Source organism: Oncorhynchus keta, chromosome 29 (genome assembly GCF_023373465.1).
Source record: "Oncorhynchus keta strain PuntledgeMale-10-30-2019 chromosome 29, Oket_V2, whole genome shotgun sequence".
Lineage (NCBI taxonomy): Eukaryota > Metazoa > Chordata > Actinopteri > Salmoniformes > Salmonidae > Oncorhynchus > Oncorhynchus keta.
Window position 1 is genome coordinate 49,951,185 of NC_068449.1, and position 21,304 is coordinate 49,972,488.

The 21,304-nt window shown below is 46.6% G+C and overlaps 1 protein-coding gene across 1 annotated transcript in view; it reads left to right on the top strand.

The window, feature by feature from the left end:
- The window catches only part of LOC118361868 (glycine receptor subunit alpha-3-like), a 141,741-nt gene that overhangs the window by 73,603 nt on the left and 46,834 nt on the right, over nucleotides 1-21,304 (top strand). Inside the window, exons 4-6 of the mRNA XM_052486704.1 lie at nucleotides 1,991-2,214; nucleotides 13,181-13,263; nucleotides 19,494-19,631. Coding sequence (XP_052342664.1) covers nucleotides 1,991-2,214; nucleotides 13,181-13,263; nucleotides 19,494-19,631 — 445 coding nt within the window. The remainder of the gene's footprint in view (nucleotides 1-1,990; nucleotides 2,215-13,180; nucleotides 13,264-19,493; nucleotides 19,632-21,304) is intronic.

Here is a 21,304-nt window from a genome sequence, read left to right on the forward strand (position 1 = left end):
ATAGGACCTCAAGGTGCCCATTTAGACTACAGTATGTTTACCATAGGACCTCAAGGTGCCCATATAGACTACAGTATGTTTACCATAGGACCTCAAGGGGCCTGTATAGACTACAGTATGTTTACCATAGGACCTCAAGGGGCCTGTATAGACTACAGTATGTTTACCATAGGACCTCAAGAGGCCCATATAGACTACAGTATGTTTACCATAGGACCTCAAGGGGCCTGTATAGACTACAGTATGTTAGTGTGTTTCTATAAGAAGGACTAGTGATGGACTGAGTATTGCAGAAAAATGTGGGACGATCACCCGTGCTAGATATTTCCCAGATGGGTTGGAGGCCAGGTCCGCCATCACAGATTAGAGAAAAAAAGATGTTTGAGTCAGCAACAAAATCCCACAGCTTTTCGGGAGCACCAGTTTAAGTTCAATGAAAAGTGAACTCCCAATTGTGAGGTGTGGTTCCCTGTTCAGTCTGGGTCAGAGAGTGGGAGAGAGCAGGCTCAGTGTCATTATTCATGATCAGCTGCTGAACGAATACACATTGTGGAACTACCGTTAGCAACTGATTTGGGATCGGCTCTCCCTAGCCGAGTCCTAACGCTAACCATTATGAAAACGAACAACTACACAGGCCCTGGACCATGAACAAAACAAACACCGTCATGCCTAATCAAACCTATCCCAATTTTCCCAGCTGTTCTTCTCAGTGGTCTGTCTGCCTTTTCAGCTCTGAACGAGCTCAAGTGAATAGATATTGTCATTCCCGTTAAAGTGATGAGTGCTAATGGTAATAGTGCACCATATGTTTGATAGCAGGAGAGCTGCTGTGCCGACGTTGTCTCCGAACAGCAGATGCCTTCAGATGGGATATGCCAGTCCTTTTCTCTCCACTGCACTTTATGTAACATCTACTCTAAATGTTAATGGAAAATCTAATAAAAGCAAATAAACAATGTCTTGCGTTTTCACCCGGCTGAGGCAGACAAGATACGTAATTACAGCTTGGTATTTGTTCAGCAACACTGGTAAGGAAAAAGGCATTTAGACTGATGTATCCCCTAAAATGAAGTATGATTTAAAAATATATATATATAGCACCTAGTTGGAAGTTAACAAAGGCTGAAACAGATGTTTATTGTTGGAGCATTCATTTAAAAAAATGATACCTGAAGTGCCTTTAGGGCATGTCAATTTTGACAGGACTTTTCCCCCTATGGAACATAAAAAATCTGTGCAGTACTATAGATGAATTCAACTGGACAGGGCATGGGCCGTACACTGCGACATGGACTATGGGGATCGGACGTAGAGATGTAAGGGACATTATTAATAAGTAAATCCCTATAAAGCATCAGCTTCATTAGAAAGCCACGGTGGCGTGTGGCTAAGTGACAGTGACGACAGCACAGAGAACAGGGAAAGGAACTGAAAGAATAGGGGAGTTGATCCCGGGAGCACCAGAGGCATCCGACACATCCGCGCCCCTGGTCCCCATCATATGGGGACTTCATGGTCCTCTCTGCCTTGGTTCATTGATGTCAGCACTCTGAACATCAGCAGGGACCACCAAGACCTTAGAGGGGAGGATACAGTACTGACTTCGCATCCCCAAAGTGTCACCACCATATGTGGACTTCCCGCCCCTGTAGGTGCCCCTCTGCCTGGTTCAGTGGTGTCTGCTCCATGAGCATCAGCTGGGACCACGAGGACCCTAAACTCAGACCTCTGGGGGAATGTGATGAATGCAGAGGGGCAGGACACAGTACTGTAGCTCAGTGTACCATGTTAAGACCCTGCAGTCAACTGCAAATCACAACCTGTCACTAATTCCCTACTCCTCTCGCTCCCTCTCCCCTCTCCCTCACTCCCTCTCCCCTCTCCCTCACTCCCTCCCCCTCCCTCTCTCCCCTCTCCCTCACTCCTCTCCCTCCCTCTCTCCCTCCCTCCCTCTCCCCTCTCCCCTCTCCCTCCCTCCATCCACTAGGACTACAGAGTGAACATCTTCCTCCGTCAAAAGTGGAACGACCCCAGGTTAGCGTACACAGAGTACCCTGACGGTTCTCTGGACCTGGACCCCTCTATGTTGGACTCTATCTGGAAACCTGACTTGTTCTTCGCCAACGAGAAAGGGGCCCATTTCCACGAAGTCACCACAGACAACAAGCTGTTAAGAATTTTCAAGAATGGCAACGTCCTCTATTCTATACGGTGAGTGTGTACACTATGATCCCAATAACACCCTTTTCACATTATAATACCTAACTTAACCAAACTGGGCTCAGATAATTCCATCAACTATGGTGAATTCATTACCAGGCTAGCTCAGTACAGCTTGGTTTGGCTCAGCTCAGTTCGGCTCAGTAGTGTGAAAAACCCTAAAGAGGTGTGGGTCTAAGCATCATCAAATGACCATCTTACAATGATACATCAATCACATAATCAGACTATAGGCCCGTCGAATGGCCAATAACTCACACCGAGTCTTATCCAAACTCGAAACATTCAATCCACTACACTCTTTAGATAAAAAGGTGCTATCTAGAATCTAAAAGGGTTCGTCAGCTGTCGCTTAGGAGAACCCTTTGAACTATTTTTTGGGGTCCCAGGTAAAACCCTGTTGGTTCCAGGTAGAACCCTATTGGGTTCTATGTAGAACCCTTTCCCCGTAGGGTTCTACGTGGAACCCAAAGGAATGCTACCTGGAACCTGGAATTAAAAAGGGTTCTCCTTTGAGGACAGCTGAAGAACTCTTTTGGAACCCTTTTTTCAAAGAGTGTACTGACAAAAATGCTCTGCCACACCGTCAATCAAGATGGGACACTTCTCATCTTCTGTCATTAAACATAAAGCCAGAACGGGGGGTGTCACAATGTTGGGTAAATCTCAAGGTGGACCGGTGAATTGTTGAAAGCCTTGAGTCGACGGCATCAGTTGGGTTGAGTTATGGAGTTGTGTAGTGGCGGGGCCGTAGAAAAGCTGTGATGGAAGGCTGAGAGGATATGACACGACGGAGCGGAGGGATCCCATCGGCCATGGAGTCGGTCCGCAGCCTGGCGCCTTCGGGGTGGAGGACGTAATTAAAACCGTCAGCCTTCTTCGTTTTGTCTCTATCCTTTTTCTCATTCTTTCATTCCCTCACCTCCAACTGGATGTCTCTCTCTCTCTACATCCTTCTCATCTCTCTGCTTCTCTGTTTCTCTATCTCTTTCTCTCTCTCCTCGCCAGCGATTTACAGCACTACTGGTTCAACACTGAGCCATGTTCACTTGACACTTGACAGGATTTGTCCAGGCAGGACACATGTGAATGTACACTCTTTGGGCTCCAAAGCAGTTCTTCTGCTGACCCCATAGGAAAGCCTTTTTGGTTCCAGGTAGAACTATTATGGGTTCCATGTTGAACCCTCTGTGTAAAGGGTTCTACATGTAACTCGAAAGGGTTCTACTTGGAACCAGAATGGTTCTACCTGGAACCAAAAGGGGTTCTTCTATGGCGACAGCCGAAGAACCCTTTTAGATATCACCTTTTTTTCCTAAGAGTGTAAGACAAAGTTGAATTACTGTTTAATGGATGCCCCGCCTCACTTTTCTCCACACCCCAATCTTTAAAAAAATACTACTAATCAGATGTGTTATTTTCTGGCCAATATATGCTGCTCTCTGTTTATAATGCACTCGCGGTCCACACTCTCTAGATGCTTTCCCAAGAGACCAAACCACCTCAGATCACGCGCTCAGGACATGTTCGAGCCTCGGATTGGACAGTGAAACACACAGGCTGGCACCTGCAGGCGACGTGCAGATGTTTAATTTCTCTCGCATGCTGTCATGGCTGAAGCCAGCGCAAATTCCTACTATTTATGTGTCCAGGTTAAACGTGGGACGTCCCTCATTATAAACAAACATTTGGTTAAATTCATGGTTATTGCATCAGAGAACAGGGCATTCATAGTATTTTGGACAATCAAATTGAAGTCAAAATGATTGATGAAATCGAAGTGTGTCAGCTGTATGGTGATTTGCGATTCATATCTTACATTTTACCGGTACTACCAGTAGTAGTTGGCCAACCGATAACACCACGACGGAATGAGTTTGAAGTGACGATGCGCCGTCGAGAACAGCTAGCACGTCGAGCAAAGTGCATCGCCAGTGGCACGCACACACTTCGTGCAGATCAGCAGGTGGGGGGTATTCGTGGCAGCCAGATGAGACAGTCGAAGGAGGATGCCGTGAGAAGTTAAATTTAGTCACGTTTGATCTGTATAGCTTGATGCTTCTAATTGTGCACGTTATAAACAACATCTATTTTTTGAGGATGATGGCTGGATTTATGTATTTTTTTCCACTGCTACATTCATTTGGTAGACCTAACTTGATTGATCCTCTTTCCACAAGTCTATGAGAGGCCTAGTGTAACGGCGTTCGCCTGTTGAAGGAGAATCGGACCAAAATGCAGAGTGGTGGTTACTCATGTTCTTTAATGAAGGATCGCGAATACATGAAATAACTATACAAATACAAAAACAACAAACGGAACGTGAAAACCTATACAGCCTGTCTGGTGAACAACACACAGAGACAGGAACAATCACCCACGAAATACACAGTGAAACCCAGGCTACCTAAATATGGTTCCCAATTAGAGACAACGAGAATCACCTGACTCTGATTGAGAACCGCCTCAGGCAGCCAAGCCTATGCTCGACACACCCCTAATCAACCACAATCCCAATGCCTACAAAAAACCCAATATGACAACACAATAAACCCATGTCACACCCTGGCCTGAACAAATAATTAAAGAAAACACAAAATACTAAGACCAAGGCGTGACAGAACCTTGAGGTAGAACAAGGATCGGACCAAAATGCAGCGTGATGATGATTCATGATATTTTTAATGAAGGAAAAACTATACATACAGAAACTACAAAAATAACGAAATGAAATAACGAAAACCGAAACAGCCCTATCTGGTGCAAACACAAAGACAGGAACAATCACCCACGAAACACTCACAGAATATGGCTGCCAAAATATGGTTCCCAATCAGAGACAACGATAATCACCTGACTCTGATTGAGAACCGCCTCAGGCAGCCATAGACTACGTAGACACCCCACAAAACCCCTAAGACAAAAACTGTAACACTTCAGGTGTCGTAGGTGTGTGGAGTCAAACGCAGGAGACAGTGAGTGCAAAGCTGTGCGTCTTTCATAGCGCCAACGCACCACAGGGTGCTCACAATAGTAACGGCCCCAAACACAGGGAATGAGAATGAACAACGGAAAAGTAACGACCAGGCACTAACACGTACCTCTACAACAGAGCCGAAGGTTACACTGAAATAATCCCGCACAACAACCAGGCGGGCCGGCTGTCTAATAAAGACAAACTAATTTACTGATTACACATGAACAGGTGCTACCACTAAACATACAAGGAGGGAGAGGAAAAACAATCAGTGGCAGCATCTGTCCATGGCCCGGGAGGGGGCGGTCGGACTCGTGACAGTACCCCCTCCTGACGCGCGGGCACGTGCCGACACCGGCCTCCCCGGAGGACGAGGTGCAGGGCGATCCGGATGGAGCGATGGAAATCCCTCAACATGGATGGATCCAAGATGTCCTCACCCCCAGCACCTCTCCTCCGGGTACCCCTCCCAGTCCAAGGTACTGCAGGCCCCTCACCCGGCGTCTTGAGTCCAGAATGGCCCAGAATACGCCGGGGTCCCCTCGATGTCCAGAGGGGGGAGGGACCCCACTGTCCTGAGGGGACCAGCTACCACCGGCCTGAGGGAGACACATGAAACAAGGGGTTAATACGATAATAGGAAGGGAGTTGGATAACACACCTCGTTTATTCTCCTCAGGACTTTAAAGGGCCCTACACACTGCGGACCCAGCTCCGGCAGGGCAAGCGGAGAGGTAGGCGGGTCGAGAGCCAGACCCTGTCCCCGGTACAAACAGGGGCCTCAAGCTGGCGGTCAGCACTCCTCTTCTGCCGTCCACTCGCTTGTCGTAGAGATTCCTGGACGGCCCTCCAGGTCTCCTTGGAGCGCTGTACCCATTCCTCCACCGCAGGAGCCTCGGTCTGGCTCGGATGCCATGGTGCCAGGACCGGCTGGTATCCCAACACACACTGAAAAGGGGACACGTTAGTAGAGGAGTGGCGTAGTGAGTTCTTCTAGCCATTTCAGCCCAGGGAATGTATCGTGCCCACTCCCCTGGCCGATCCTGGCAATACGACCGCAGAAACCTACCCACCTCCTGGTTCATTCTCTCCACCTGCCCATTAATCTCGGGGTGATAACCGGAGGTCAGGCTGACAGAGCTCCTGGCTCCATACCTGAGACGTGAATTGGGGGCCCCGCAGAAACGATGTCCTGGCAGCGAAAGACATGGGTAAATAATGCTGCAGTCTGCAGGGCTGTAGGGATACCGGGCAACGGGAGGAGACGGCAGGACTTAGAAAACCGATCCACAATCACTAGCGGTGTTCCCCTGAGACCGGAAGATCGGTCAGGAAATCTATGGACAGATGTGACCATGGCCGCTGTGGAACGGGGAGGGGTTGTAGCTTCCCTCTAGGAAGGTGCCTAGGAGCCTTACTCTGAGCGCACACTGAGCAAGAGGAGACATAACCCTTAACGTCCTTAACCAACGTAGGCCACCAATACCTCCCTGAAGGCTCCCCACTGTCCTCGTCACCCCAGGGTGACCCTAGGACGTGAGCCCACCGAATCAGCTTGTCCCGAACATCAAGCGGCACGACCTCGGCAGCACTGAGGAGGGCTCAGCCCTAACGCCCGCCGATGTCCGAGTCCACCTCCCATACCACTGGGGCTACCAGCTTAGAGGCGGGAAGGATGGGAGTAGGCGGTGACCCATCTCGGTGTCGTAAAGGCGGGACAGTGGTCAGCCTTCACTCTGGGAGCCCGGTCTATAAGACAAAGTAAACCGAACCGGGTGAAGAATATGGCCCACCTTGCCTGACGTGGGTTAAGTCTCCTTGCAGCCCGAATATACTCCAGATTCTGGTGGTCGGTCCAGATGAGAAAAGGGTGCTTAGCCCCTCAAGCCAGTGTCTCCACACCTTCAGAGCTATAACCACCGCTAGCAACTCCCGGTCCCCCACATCATAGTTACGCTCCGCTGGGCTGAGCTGAGAAGAAACGCAGGGGCGGAGTTTTGGTGGCGCAGCGCTGTGATAGCACGGCACCCACCCCAGCCTGGTGCGTCCACCTCCACTATGAATGCTAGAGAGGGATCCGGATGGCCAACACGGGCGCATCAGTGAACAGCGCCTTCAACTTGTTGAATGCTCTGTCCGCCTGTGCTGACCACTGCAATCGCACCGGGCCCCCCAGCAGTGAGGTAATGGGAGCCGCTATCTGGCCAAAACCCCGGATAAACCTCCGGTAGTAGTTGGCAAAACCCAAAAACCGCTGCACCTCCTTTACCGTGGTTGGAGTCGGCCAATTACGCACGGCCCTAATGCGGTCACCCTCCATCACCACCCCGAGGTGGAAATGCGATATCCCAGAAAAGAGACGGCTCGTTTAGAGAACACGCATTTCTCAGCCTTGACGTATAGGTCATGCTCCAGCAGTCTTCCAAGCACTTTGCGCACCAGAGACACATGCGCGGTGTGAGTGGCCGAGTAGATCAGAATGTCATCGTATAAACAACCACTCCCTGGACAGGTCCCTGAGAATCTCGTCTACAAAGGATTGAAAACGGCTGGAGCATTCTTTAACCCATACGGCATGACGAGGTACTCATAGTGGCCGGATGTAGTACTAAATGCGGTTTTCCACTCGTCTCCCTTCCGAATACGCACCAGACTATACGCGCTCCTGAGATCCAGTTTTGTGAAGAACTGCGCTCCGTGGAACGATTCCACCGCCGTAGCGATGAGAGGTAGAGGGTAACTATACCCCACTGTGATGGCGTTTACCTCTATAATCGATACACGGACGCAAACCTCCCTCCTTTTCCTCACAAAAAGAAACTCGAGGAGACGGGTGAAATGGAGGGCCGAATGTACCCCTGTCCCAGCGACTCCGTGACATATGTCTCCATTGCCAACGTCTCCTCCTGGGACAGCGGGTACACATGACTCTTTCCCTGGAGATCTATCGTACAATCCCTTCCCGGTCGATAAGGTGGTAATTTAGTCTTTCACTTTACTGAAAGCGATTGCCACGGCATACTCGGGGGAATGCACACCGTGGAACCCTGGTCTGGACTCTTGGCACCGATGGAAACTCCCAAACACCTTCCAGAACACTCCTCTGACCACCCCTGAGAACCCCTTGTCTCCACGAAATTTTAGGATTGTGCCGGGCCAGCCAGGAGTCCCCAGCACCACTGGAAACGCAGGCGAATCAATAATAAAAACTGATACGCTCCCTATGATTCCCCTGCGTCACCATGTCCAGTGGGACCGTGGTCTCCCCGACCATCCCTGACCCTAATGGCCGGCTATCTAGGAGTGCACGGGGAAAGGAGAATCTATCGGCACCAGCGGAACCCCTAACTTAAGGGCGAGTCCGCGATCCATAAAGTTCCCAGCTGCGCCTGAATCGACTAGCGCCCTATGCTGGGAAGAGGGAAAAAGTGAAGGAAAGAGATTAAGACAAACATATGGCCAACAAGGGATTCTGGGTGAGTCTGATGCTGACTCACCTGGGGTGACCGAGAAGCGTTCCGCCTGCCATCTCTACTCCCAGACGGACCCCCAGCACCGTCAGACGTGTGTCTCTCCGACCACAGTTGGTGCAGGGAAGGCCTCCTCCGGTACTCGGCGCAGCCCCTCCCAACTCCATCGGAATGGGAGCGGAGGGGCTGGGTGGTGGAACGCACAGGACCCTCTCTGAACGCCCGCGGGCAGCCAGCAGATTGTCCAGTCGAATGGACATGTCAATCAGCTGATCCAGTGACAGAGTGGTGTCCCGACACGCTAACTCCCGGCGGACGTCCTCTCGGAGACTACACCTGTAGTGGTCCATAAGGGCCCTGTCGTTCCACCCAGATCCGGCTGCCAAGGTCCGACTCCAGCGTAATCCTGGGCGCGCTCCTGCCTGAGATGAAAAAGTCGTTCTCCCACCGCTCGGCCGTCTAGAGGGTGATCAAACACTGCACGGAAGCGGCAGGAAAACTCTGGGTAGTGCTCCCGCGCTGAGTCTGGGCCATTCCAGACTGCGTTCGCCCACTCCAGAGCACGACCCGTGAGGCAGGAGATGAGGACACTCACCCTCTCCGCTCCTGAGGGAGTGGGTCTAACGGTGGCCAGGTATAGCTCCAGCTGCAGCAGAAACCCCTGGCAACCCCGCCGCTCCATCATAAGCCCTCGGTAGCGTCAGACGGAGGGTGCTGGAGTCGAGTGATGGGGAGTCCGGAGTCGGGGGTGCCGAAGGTGGAGAGAGGAGACCACTCTCCCATCGGTCCATTCTTCCCTCACTTGATCCAGGATCCGATCCGATGGAGAACGGTGGTGTGGTGGAGAACCCGTTCCTCCATCGATGGGAGAGGGTTGGCTGCTGCTCCTGCTGACTCCATTCAATTTGATTTGGGTGCGGGATTCTGTAACACTTCAGGTGTCAGGTGTGTGGAGTCAAACGCAGGAGACAGTGAGTGCAAAGCTGTGCCTTTAATAGCGCCAACGCACCACAGGGTGCTCACAATAGTAACGGCCCCAAACACAGGGAATGAGAATGAACAACGGAACAGGCATAACACGTACTCTACAACAGAAAGGTTACACTGAAATAATCCCGCACAACAACCAGGCGGGCCGGCTGTCTAATAAAGACAAACTAATTTACTGATTACACATGAACAGGTGCTACCACTAAACATACAAGGAGGGAGAGGAAAAACAATCAGTGGCAGCTAATAGGCCGGTGATGACGACCGCCGAGCGCCAACCGCCCGGGAGGGGGAAACACCCTCGGTCGGACTCGTGACAAAAACACACCACAAAAACCCATGTCACACCCTGGCCTGACCAAATAAATAAAGAAAACACAAAATACTAAGACCAAGGCGTGACAGAACGCCCCCCCCCCAGGTGCGGACTCCCACGCACCTCAAAACCATAGGGAGAGTTCGGGTGGGCATCTGTCCATGGTGGAGGCTCCGGCTCGGGACGTGGACCCCACTCCAGAAATGTCATAGTTCCTCCCCTTCGCGTCCTGGGATAATTCACCCTCACCGCCGACCATGGCCTAATAGTCCTCACCCAGAACCCCACTGAACTGAGGGGCAGCTCGTGACTGAGGGGCAGATCGGGACTGAGGGGCAGCTCGGGACTGAGGGGAAGCTCGGGACTGAGGCAGCTCGGGACTGAGGGGAAGCTCGGGACTGAGGGGAAGCTCGGGACTGAGAGCTCTGCAGACTGACAGCTCTGGCTGCTCCATGCAGACTGGCAGCTCTGGCTGCTCCATGCAGACTGGCAGCTCTGGCTGCTCCATGTAGACTGACAGCTCAGGCTGCTTCATGCAGAATGACAGCTCTGGCTGCTCCACGCAGACTGGCAGCTCAGGCTGCTCCATGCAGACTGACAGCTCTGGCTGCTCCATGCAGACTGACAGCTCTGGCTGCTCCATGCAGACTGGCAGCTCTGGCTGCTCCATGCAGACTGGCAGCTCTGGCTGCTCCATGCAGTCTGGCAGCTCAGGCTGCTCCGAACAGGCAAGGCTCCGGCAGCGCTGTAGAGGAGGAAGGCTCTGGAAGCGCTGAACAGGCGGGGGACTGATAACAGCGCATGACTGCGCTGAACAGGCGGGAGACTCCGGCAGCGCAGGAGAGGGGGAAATGCTGCGCTGAACAGGCGAGGCGCACTGAAGGCCTGGTGCGTGGTGCTGGAACTGGCGGTACTGGATCGAGGACACGCACAGGAAGCCTGGTGCGGCGAGCTGCCACCGGAGGACTGGTATGTGAAGGTGGCACAGGATGGACTGGACCGTGAAGGTGTACTGGAGAGCCTGAGAGCAGGACTGGCACAGGATGTACAAGGCTAGGTAGGTACACAGGAGGCCTAGTGCGTGAGGCTGGCACATTTTCCACCAGCCGACTAACACGCACCTCAGGACGAGTATGGAGCGCTGACCCAGGTGCCATCAAATCCCCGACACGCTCCGTCGGACGAATCTTGTACCTAAAGCACCAAGCTCGCAACTCCCTCATTACTCTCCACTCCACTTTCCCAATTAACTCCTTAAGTCTCTGATCATAACACCGGCTCTGGTTCTGGTCTCCTCCTTTACGATTAACAAGGAGAGTTGGCTCAGGTCTATCTCCTGAACTCTCCCTCTGAGCCCCCAATACATTTTTGGGGCTGACTCACGGGCTTTCTTCTGCGCCGTCGTGATTGTCTCTCCAACTCCATTCTCCTATAGCCCTCTTCGCACTGCTCCAGCGAATCCCAGACGGGCTCCGGCACTCTCTCTGGGTCGACCGCCCACCTGTCTATTTCTTCCCACGTCGTATACTCCATACTTCTGCTGTCCATAACGTCCTCCCTTTGCTGCTCCTGCTGTCGCTGCCTGTTACCACGCCGCTCGGTCCGTGTGTGGTAAGTGATTCTGTAACGGCGTTCGTCTGTTGAAGGAGAGTCGGACCAAAATGCAGCGTGGTGGTTACTCATGTTCTTTAATGAAGGATCGCGAATACATGAAATAACTATACAAATACAAAAACAACAAACGGAACGTGAAAACCTAATACAGCCTGTCTGGTGAACAACACACAGAGATAGGAACAATCACCCACGAAATACACAGTGAAACCCAGGCTACCTAAATATGGTTCCCAATCAGAGACAACGAGAATCACCTGACTCTGATTGAGAACCGCCTCAGGCAGCCAAGCCTATGCTAGACACACCCCTAATCAACCACAATCCCAATGCCTACAAAAACCCCAATACGACAACACAATAAACCCATGTCACACCCTGGCCTGAACAAATAATTAAAGAAAACACAAAATACTAAGACCAAGGCGTGACACCTAGTCATATTTGTATGAATATTTTGTTAACGCCTCAGCTATAGAGATGCACTCAGGTAATGAACTCATTATTATGCATCAACATTTTAATTTGATTACAATTATTTACTGTTAATCATTCTTGAATTTGTAAGGCTATACAATTAAGCAGATTGATGCACTGATAATACATTCATATATAACCTTTTTTTTCAATCATTTTTTAATATGATAGAATATTGCATTATATTATACATCCTATGTGAATAATGATCATTAATGTTAATTTGCGTAATAATAATAATAATCTGATAATCAGTCTGAAATTGAATATGTTGCGTATTCTTCATGTCCATATGGCCTAGGACAATGTGGTAAAGTACTGTTATTCCTTATCCTCCTTATGATTATTATTCATTTTTTTAATTGCTCGCTCGCCTCACTTTTCTGGGGGGAAAATCCGTTAAACAGTGAATCAATTTTGTCTGGCCTCAGCAGAAAATCCACTACCACCTAATGTAATGGGTAGCTACATAAAGGAATTCAAAACACATGCATAACCCATACTTAACACATGCATAACCCATACTTAACACATGCATAACCCATACTTAACACATGCATAACCCATACTTAACACATGCATAACCCATACTTAACACATGCATAACCCATACTTAACACATTCATAACCCATACTTAACACATTCATAACCCATACTTAACACATGCATAACCCATACTTAACACATTCATAACCCATACTTAACACATGCATAACCCATACTTAACACATTCATAACCCATACTTAACACATGCATAACCCATACTTAACACATTCAGAACCCATACTTAACACATTCATATCCCATACTTAACACATTCATAACCCATACTTAACACATTCATAACCCATACTTAACACATTCATAACCCATACTTAACACATTCATAACCCATACTTAACACATTCATAACCCATACTTAACACATTCATAACCCATACTTAACACATTCATAACCCATACTTAACACATTCATAAGGCACGTGATAGTGGTGATGAATGTGCAAAGTAGATATGAATGCCTAATGTATAGCCCCTTTCAAGTCAAACGATACCTAGTTGTGATGTATACTCACATGTTTTTATTTTCTATTGTCTATCTGTTTTCCAGATTGACATTAACCCTCTCCTGTCCGATGGACCTGAAGAACTTCCCCATGGACGTGCAGACGTGTATCATGCAGCTCGAGAGCTGTGAGTACAGCACTATATTATTACTGTAGTAGTACGGCAGTATTTAGTATATTATCCACTCATTATAGCCCTGTGACTGCAGTATCCGTCGTGGATATGTGGAATAAAATGACAAAAGCCTGTTACGTAAAATGTTCAGATTGAATTTTTCATCTGACGGGCAGTAGGGAGCTTTTTATAGTTCCAATAAATATTAAGGTCACTGGTAAAATAATCTCATCAGATTTGTGGTTGAGAGAGCGTGGGCATGGATTTACCTGGGTAGGATAATAATGCCTTGTCATGCCAGTGTGGGTGGTATGTCCTCTTGTGACCACACAGATGCACGAATGTAGGCTCTCGCTTATACACACACACACACACACACACACACACACACACACACACACACACACACACACACACACACACACACACACACACACACACACACACACACACACACACACACACACACACACACACACACACACACACACACACACACACACACACATCTGTATGATGTGCTATCTCTTCCTGCCTGGACTGTCTCTATGGCCCTGTGGAATGGACTCATTCAGGCCAGTAGACCAGTAGTTATTGGTTATGAAGGCTGTTAGTGGAGGGTTATTAACATATATTTAGATATGCAAAAGTTACTTATAATAAGGGAGGACATGTATGAGCATATCAAGTGCCAGCTGAATAAGGTACAAATCTGTCGTTCTGCCCCTGAACAGGCAGTTAACCCACTGTTCCTAGGCCGTCATTGAAAATAAGAATTTGTTCTTAACTGACTTGTCTAGTCAAATAAAGGTAAAATAAAATGTAAAAAAATTAAAAATATGTGCATATAAGGAGCAGAATTATTGGAACATTTTACGGGGTAATCTTCAGATTGTCCTTGAGTAAAACATCAATATCTAGCTGCGTATATAGATATTAAAATTCATATACACTTTTTTCGCGTACTATTACTACATAATCTTAACCATATTTTTGACCCGTAGCACTTGTCCATTTCCTGAATCCATTTAAGTGAATTTCAAGTCCCAATCACTCCATCCATCAAGGTGAGCCGCTTCATGATGAGCCGCTTTGTGAGTGGGGTTCCTACACAGCAGAAATCAATCCCTGTGGGCCATCAATCGCTATGCGTTCCCCATCTCCCTACAGCACTCTCCCCTATTAGCCTTTATCCACCTGGAGTAAAGGAAGTGCTCCGTTACCTTGTTAAAGATGTGTGGACTTGAGGAGACACAGCACTGGATGTGTCCGCTGTCCACTAAAAGACGTAGCAAATTGGCAAATACTTGCATTTGCACAGGGGCCCGAGTGTGTCGCAAAATAATTAATGCCGATAGCTGCTGTGTCGCAGCCGCAGAGGCTTTTAGCCGGGACATCTCTTGTCTCTGTGTCAGAGAGTTTGTAGTACTCCCCTCCCCTTGCTCTCTCGCTCTCTCGAGTCAAAACATGACTGTGATAACGCCAGTCACAAGATAACACTTTACTCCCACAGAGCTAGCAGAAGTGGACACACTGTACCCACGAAACTAAAGCCTGCTCCGCTCAGCCAGCCTCTGAACGGCTTGGTTCAGATAGGCCAAGCACGTGAACCCACAGAAGATCATGTAGAAACACTCCAATCAGCAGGAGTCAATGACTTGAGGAATATATTGAAGGAATACAGAGGGAGCACATATGATATAATATAAATGATGTATTAACAGTCTGTATGATGTGCTATAACTTGGTCTGAACTTGAATTGACTCTGAATTGACTCTTATTTTTAATAAGCAAGGTAGTGTGTTGAGGAAAGCGTATAATTTGACTTGGGTATAGGCAGAGGTTAGCAGACATGGCCAGATGTGGGAGACACTGCAGTGAGTGGGAAGTGAATCAATGTCCGGTAGCGAGTAGGAAACCCTCCTCTATGTCTCCCTTCATTACCTACAAATTAAATATGTTCAGAGGGGCAGCAGAGGGTGGATTCATTTATATTAATAGTAATGACCATGCTAAATGACCCCCCCCACCCCCCTCCCTCGGTCTCCTCTAACTCTCCCATCTCCTCCCCGTCCTCCCTCTCCTCCTCCTCTCACCCTTTCCTCCCCCCTCTACACCTCTCTAACATGTGGAAGGAAGTACAAAATGGACACAGAGACGCTATAATTACATGGTGCTCCATCATTAATTGCTTTATACTTTTTTACACACCCTGTCCTTTCCAGTGCAGTTGCGGCCCGGGGGGATAGTTAACATGGCGCTGTACTGTTTAATGCTTGGGGAGATCATTTGTCTTCATGTGTACGGCCTCGCGTTATTTAATTATTTTATGTACCACAGTTGGCGAGGCCCTTCTGGCTGGCTTTAGCCATTTGAAATGTGAGTTCAAAGTTAAAAGGGAATGATGTTGATGGGTCGATGCCCGGTGTCTGGAATGGAGGGAAATAGATAGGCATGGGTTATTTTATGTCATTTATGAAATCTTATCAATTATAATGAATGGTTATGATGGTCGGTCTGTTGGGATACTGTGGCATCATTTAGAATGTATGTATGGCTGGTATTTATCCTAATAATGTCATCATTTATTGGATTTGCATGGTGCTTTTCCAGATGGTCCAAGTGCTTCACATAGGGGGAAACTCACCTCATCCACCACCTAAGACATCAACTGGCATTCGAAAATCAGCCATTAGTGCGAAGGAAGTTCTGAATCATGTTGTGACTACAGTACATTGACTCATACTGCGGAGGCTGCTTTGACTAATTTCATCTCCCAATATTAACCGAAATGTCTGCACTGCCTAGTCCCCCGGGCTGGTGAACTGCATCATGGGATACTTTGGGTTAAAGATAAATAGCCTACATGCAAGTTTGAGATATATTCAAGATGCTTCTATATCCAGGTGCAGATATTTCATATAATTTCTCTTGATTATTTAACTCTTGTCGGTATCTTTCAGTGTCCTTACGTTCAAAGATATATATTTTCCTACTGGAGACTGGATAGCTTTTTCGGCTTGCACAATAGGGCATAGCTGTTAGAATGCCCATTCCCTATAGCTGGCTGATGGACACTATAGGAGATGCTGTTAATGCTTCAAATGGAAAGAGGTCATTAGCATGACTAGTACTCAGTTAACTGGGACCTTATTCCGATGAATAAACTAATGGATTCATTTTTTTCCAGGTCCATTTCAAGGTCCCAGTTTTACATGCCGTTCCTGAGATATTATCGTAGAGTCAACATGGCTGTTTTGTTCATCTGATCACATTAGAATACTTTCCATCCCTCCTCCTTTCATGTCAATCACTCCGTTATCTGTAAGGCCTCAGTCATACTTTCCATCCCTCCTCCTTTCATGTCAATCACTCCGTTATCTGTAAGGCCTCAGTCATACTTTCCATCCCTCCTCCTTTCACGTCAATCACTCCGTTATCTGTAAGGCCTCAGTCATACTTTCCATCCCTCCTCCTTTCACATCAGTCACTCTGTTATCTGTAAGGCCTCAGTCATACACTCCATCCCTCCTCCTTTCACGTCAATCACTCCATTATCTGTAAGGCCTCAGTCATACTTTCCATCCCTCCTCCTTTCACGTCAATCACTCCGTTATCTGTAAGGCCTCAGTCATACTTTCCATCCCTCCTCCTTTCACATCAGTCACTCCGTTATCTGTAAGGCCTCAGTCATACTTTCCATCCCTCCTCCTTTCACGTCAATCACTCCGTTATCTGTAAGGCCTCAGTCATACTTTCCATCCCTCCTCCTTTCACATCAGTCACTCCGTTATCTGTAAGGCCTCAGTCATACACTCCATCCCTCCTCCTTTCACATCAGTCACTCCGTTATCTGTAAGGCCTCAGTCATACTTTCCATCCCTCCTCCTTTCACGTCAATCACTCCATTATCTGTAAGGCCTCAGTCATACATTCGATCCCTCCTCCTTTCACATCAGTCACTCCATTATCTGTAAGGCCTCAGTCACACATTACATCCCTCCTCCTTTCACATCAGTCACTCCATTATCTGTAAGGCCTCAGTCATACATTCCACCCTGGGAAATGTTTGCCTGAATTACCCATTTTTGAATGGATAAACCATTATAATCCAAGGTTGTTGTGGATTGGTATACTAAATAGTGGATTGGTATACTAAATAGTGGGTTGGTATACTAAATAGTGGATTGGTATACTAAATAGTGGATTGGTATACTAAATAGTGGGTTGGTATACTAAATAGTGGATTGGTATACTAAATAGTGGGTTGGTATACTAAATAGTGGGTTGGTATACTAAATAGTGGATTGGCATACTAAATAGTGGATTGGTATACTAAATAGTGGGTTGGTATACTAAATAGTGGGTTGGTATACTAAATAGTGGATTGGTATACTAAATAGTGGATTGGCATACTAAATAGTGGGTTGGTATACTAAATAGTGGGTTGGTATACTAAATAGTGGGTTGGTATACTAAATAGTGGATTGGCATACTAAATAGTGGGTTGGTATACTAAATAGTGGGTTGGTATACTAAATAGTGGGTTGGTATACTAAATAGTGGATTGGCATACTAAATAGTGGGTTGGTATACTAAATAGTGGATTGGCATACTAAATAGTGGATTGGTATACTAAATAGTGGGTTGGTATACAAAATAGTGGATTGGTATACTAAATAGTGGATTGGTATACTAAAGAGTGGATTGGTATACTAAAGAGTGGATTGGTATACTAAATAGTGGATTGGTATACTAAATAGTGGGTTGGTATACTAAATAGTGGGTTGGTATACTAAATAGTGGATTGGTATACTAAATAGTGGATTGGCATACTAAATAGTGGGTTGGTATACTAAATAGTGGGTTGGTATACTAAATAGTGGATTGGCATACTAAATAGTGGGTTGGTATACTAAATAGTGGATTGGTATACTAAATAGTGGGTTGGTATACTAAATAGTGGATTGGCATACTAAATAGTGGGTTGGTATACTAAATAGTGGATTGGCATACTAAATAGTGGATTGGTATACTAAATAGTGGGTTGGTATACAAAATAGTGGATTGGTATACTAAATAGTGGATTGGTATACTAAAGAGTGGATTGGTATACTAAAGAGTGGATTGGTATACTAAATAGTGGATTGGTATACTAAATAGTGGGTTGGTATACTAAATAGTGGATTGGTATACTAAATAGTGGATTGGTATACTATATAGTGGATTGGCATACTAAATAGTGGGTTGGTATACTAAATAGTGGGTTGGTATACTAAATAGTGGATTGGAATACTAAATAGTGGGTTGGTATACTAAATAGTGGGTTGGTATACTAAATAGTGGATTGGTATACTAAATAGTGGATTGGTATACTAAAGAGTGGATTGGTATACTAAATAGTGGATTGGTATACTAAATAGTGGATTGGTATACTAAATAGTGGGTTGGTATACTAAATAGTGGATTGGTATACTAAATAGTGGGTTGGTATACTAAATAGTGGATTGTTATACTAAATAGTGGGTTGGTATACTAAATAGTGGGTTGGTATACTAAATAGTGGATTGGTATACTAAATAGTGGATTGGTGTACTAAATAGTGGATTGGTATACTAAATAGTGGGTTGGTATACTAAATAGTGGATTGGTATACTAAATAGTGGGTTGGTATACTAAATAGTGGATTGGTATACTAAATAGTGGATTGGTATACTAAATAGTGGATTGGTATACTAAATCGTGGATTGATATACTAAATAGTGGATTGGTATACTAAATAGTGGATTGGTATACTAAATAGTGGATTGGTATACTAAATAGTGGGTTGGTATACTAAATAGTGAATTGGTATACTAAATAGTGGATTGGTATACTAAATAGTGGGTTGGCCCATGCAGTCTGCCGTGCTTATTCCTTTAGCACTAAAGACAGCACGACATTAACAACATTGACTCCTGGTTGATCTATTGTAATGAACAACTTATCCTTGATTCAGTGTAATCTATAGCATTGATATTTCATGTATGATACAGCATATAACACATAAGGTATCCATGATATTTTGATCTTCCCATACATCTGGTCTAGGTGGAGATATGAAATGTATAAGTCATCAATTGAATATGTATTTATAAAGACTTTTTTACGTCAGCTGTTGACACACAGTACTTTTACTGTACAGTAACCCAGGCCTCGGCTATATTGTCTGATTGCAAGTCCCGCCTCTCTTCTTTTCCAGTTGGCTACACAATGAACGACCTGATCTTTGAGTGGCAGGAGAATGGACCAGTCCAGGTAGCTGATGGGTTGACCCTCCCACAGTTCATAATGAAGGATGAGACGGATCTGAGATACTGCACCAAGCACTATAACACAGGTAAGATACAATGGAAGTGTTTGAGGTCGAGTCCATTGCAGTCGGACTGTGCAGAAACACAAAAAATAATCTTCCATCCCAAATGAAGCTACTATTATGAGTTTAAGTTTAGTGAATATGCACAGAGCCATCCTCAGGCTGTTCCACACAGTTAGAGTTGAAAGATGGGACCTTTATTGTGAAATCGAATTATGTTTTTGTATGGCATCATCAACACCAACGCTAAGAATAACGGTGGGACAAGCGTCTTCACGCTTCTGCTTTGGAAAACAGAATGCACAAACAAGGTAATGGGGTGATGATGTTAATCTTAGTGGTATATAGCTTGACTACATCATTGAAAGAATTAACAATTTGTGAATTTACATTTATGAATGTACATTTACATCTACATTTGAAAACTAGAACAATTCATATTGCTCATCCTAAATGGCTTTGAGCCGAAACAGTAAGGCCTTTTTTTAAACTCAATTCAAGATGGTTTCAATATTCACAGGCTGCATGTGCTATATGGCTCACAACATTCTCGACATCAGCAGAGCTCTATTACCATTTCTTACAACCAGCAATGTCAGAGAACACGGTTCCAATTCGGGAATTCAACCTTGGTCTTCTTTCACATAACAGGAAAATAACTGCAGGTCTCTAACTCCACATCTCCAGCTAACTGCACCACTATCCAATATTATAAGTTTGGCCCTTTTTCTTCCTTCTCATAGCAACACAATCGCTGCAGGCTTTCACAGCTAACTGCAGTGCTAGATTAATCCCAGGCCAAAGTGGGGCCTTATTCAGCTTCTTTGGCTGTGTTTAGACAGGCAGCCCAATTCGGATCATTTTTCCACTAATTGGTCTTTTGACCAATCAAATCAGATGTTCTCACGTCAGATCTTTTTTAGAACTGATCTGATTGGTCAAAATAACAATTAGTGGGAAAAAGATCAGAACTGGGCTGCCTGTCTAATGCAACTATAGAATTGTTGTCAGCCAGCCAGTGAAGTAGCCCAATGAAGTGTGAGGCTCCAGTATACCACAGCACTAGCTACAGTGAGGGTGTGTCCCAAATGGCACGCATATTCCCTATTTAGTGCACTACTTTTGACCAGGCCCTATTTCAGATGCAGCCTCAGTGTGGCCTTATTCAGCCAGTGACGTAAAGTGCACCGTGAGGTAGGAGGCATTGCAGGCTGAATAATGTAGTTTCTTCTACCTGCATTTTTCATGGGCCTGTCATGTCCTCATTGCCAACGCTAAGTCAGCCTTAGCACGCCCGCTTCCTCACTCCTGGCTAATCAGGAGTATGTTGTGCTTCAATTAACGAGAGGGAGAAAAGGAAACGAAGATGTATTTTTAGAGAGCAGCAGAGAGAATGGAAGAGGCCTGGATGGATGGGTGGGTGGATGGAGGCAGGGAGAGAGGAGGGGTGAGAGAGAAGTGAGGACAGAAAGAGGGGGGGAACAGAGAGAAGTGGGGACAGACAGAGAGGGGGAACAGACAAGAGTGGGGGACAGAGAGAGAGAGGGGGAGAGAGAAGTGGGGGACAGAGAGAAGTGGGGGACAGAGAGAAGTGGGGGAAAGAGAGAGAGGGGGGGACAGAGAGAAGGGGGAGTACAGAGAGAGAAGGGGGGACAGAGAGAAGGGGGAGTACAGAGAGAGAGAGGGGGTGCAGAGAG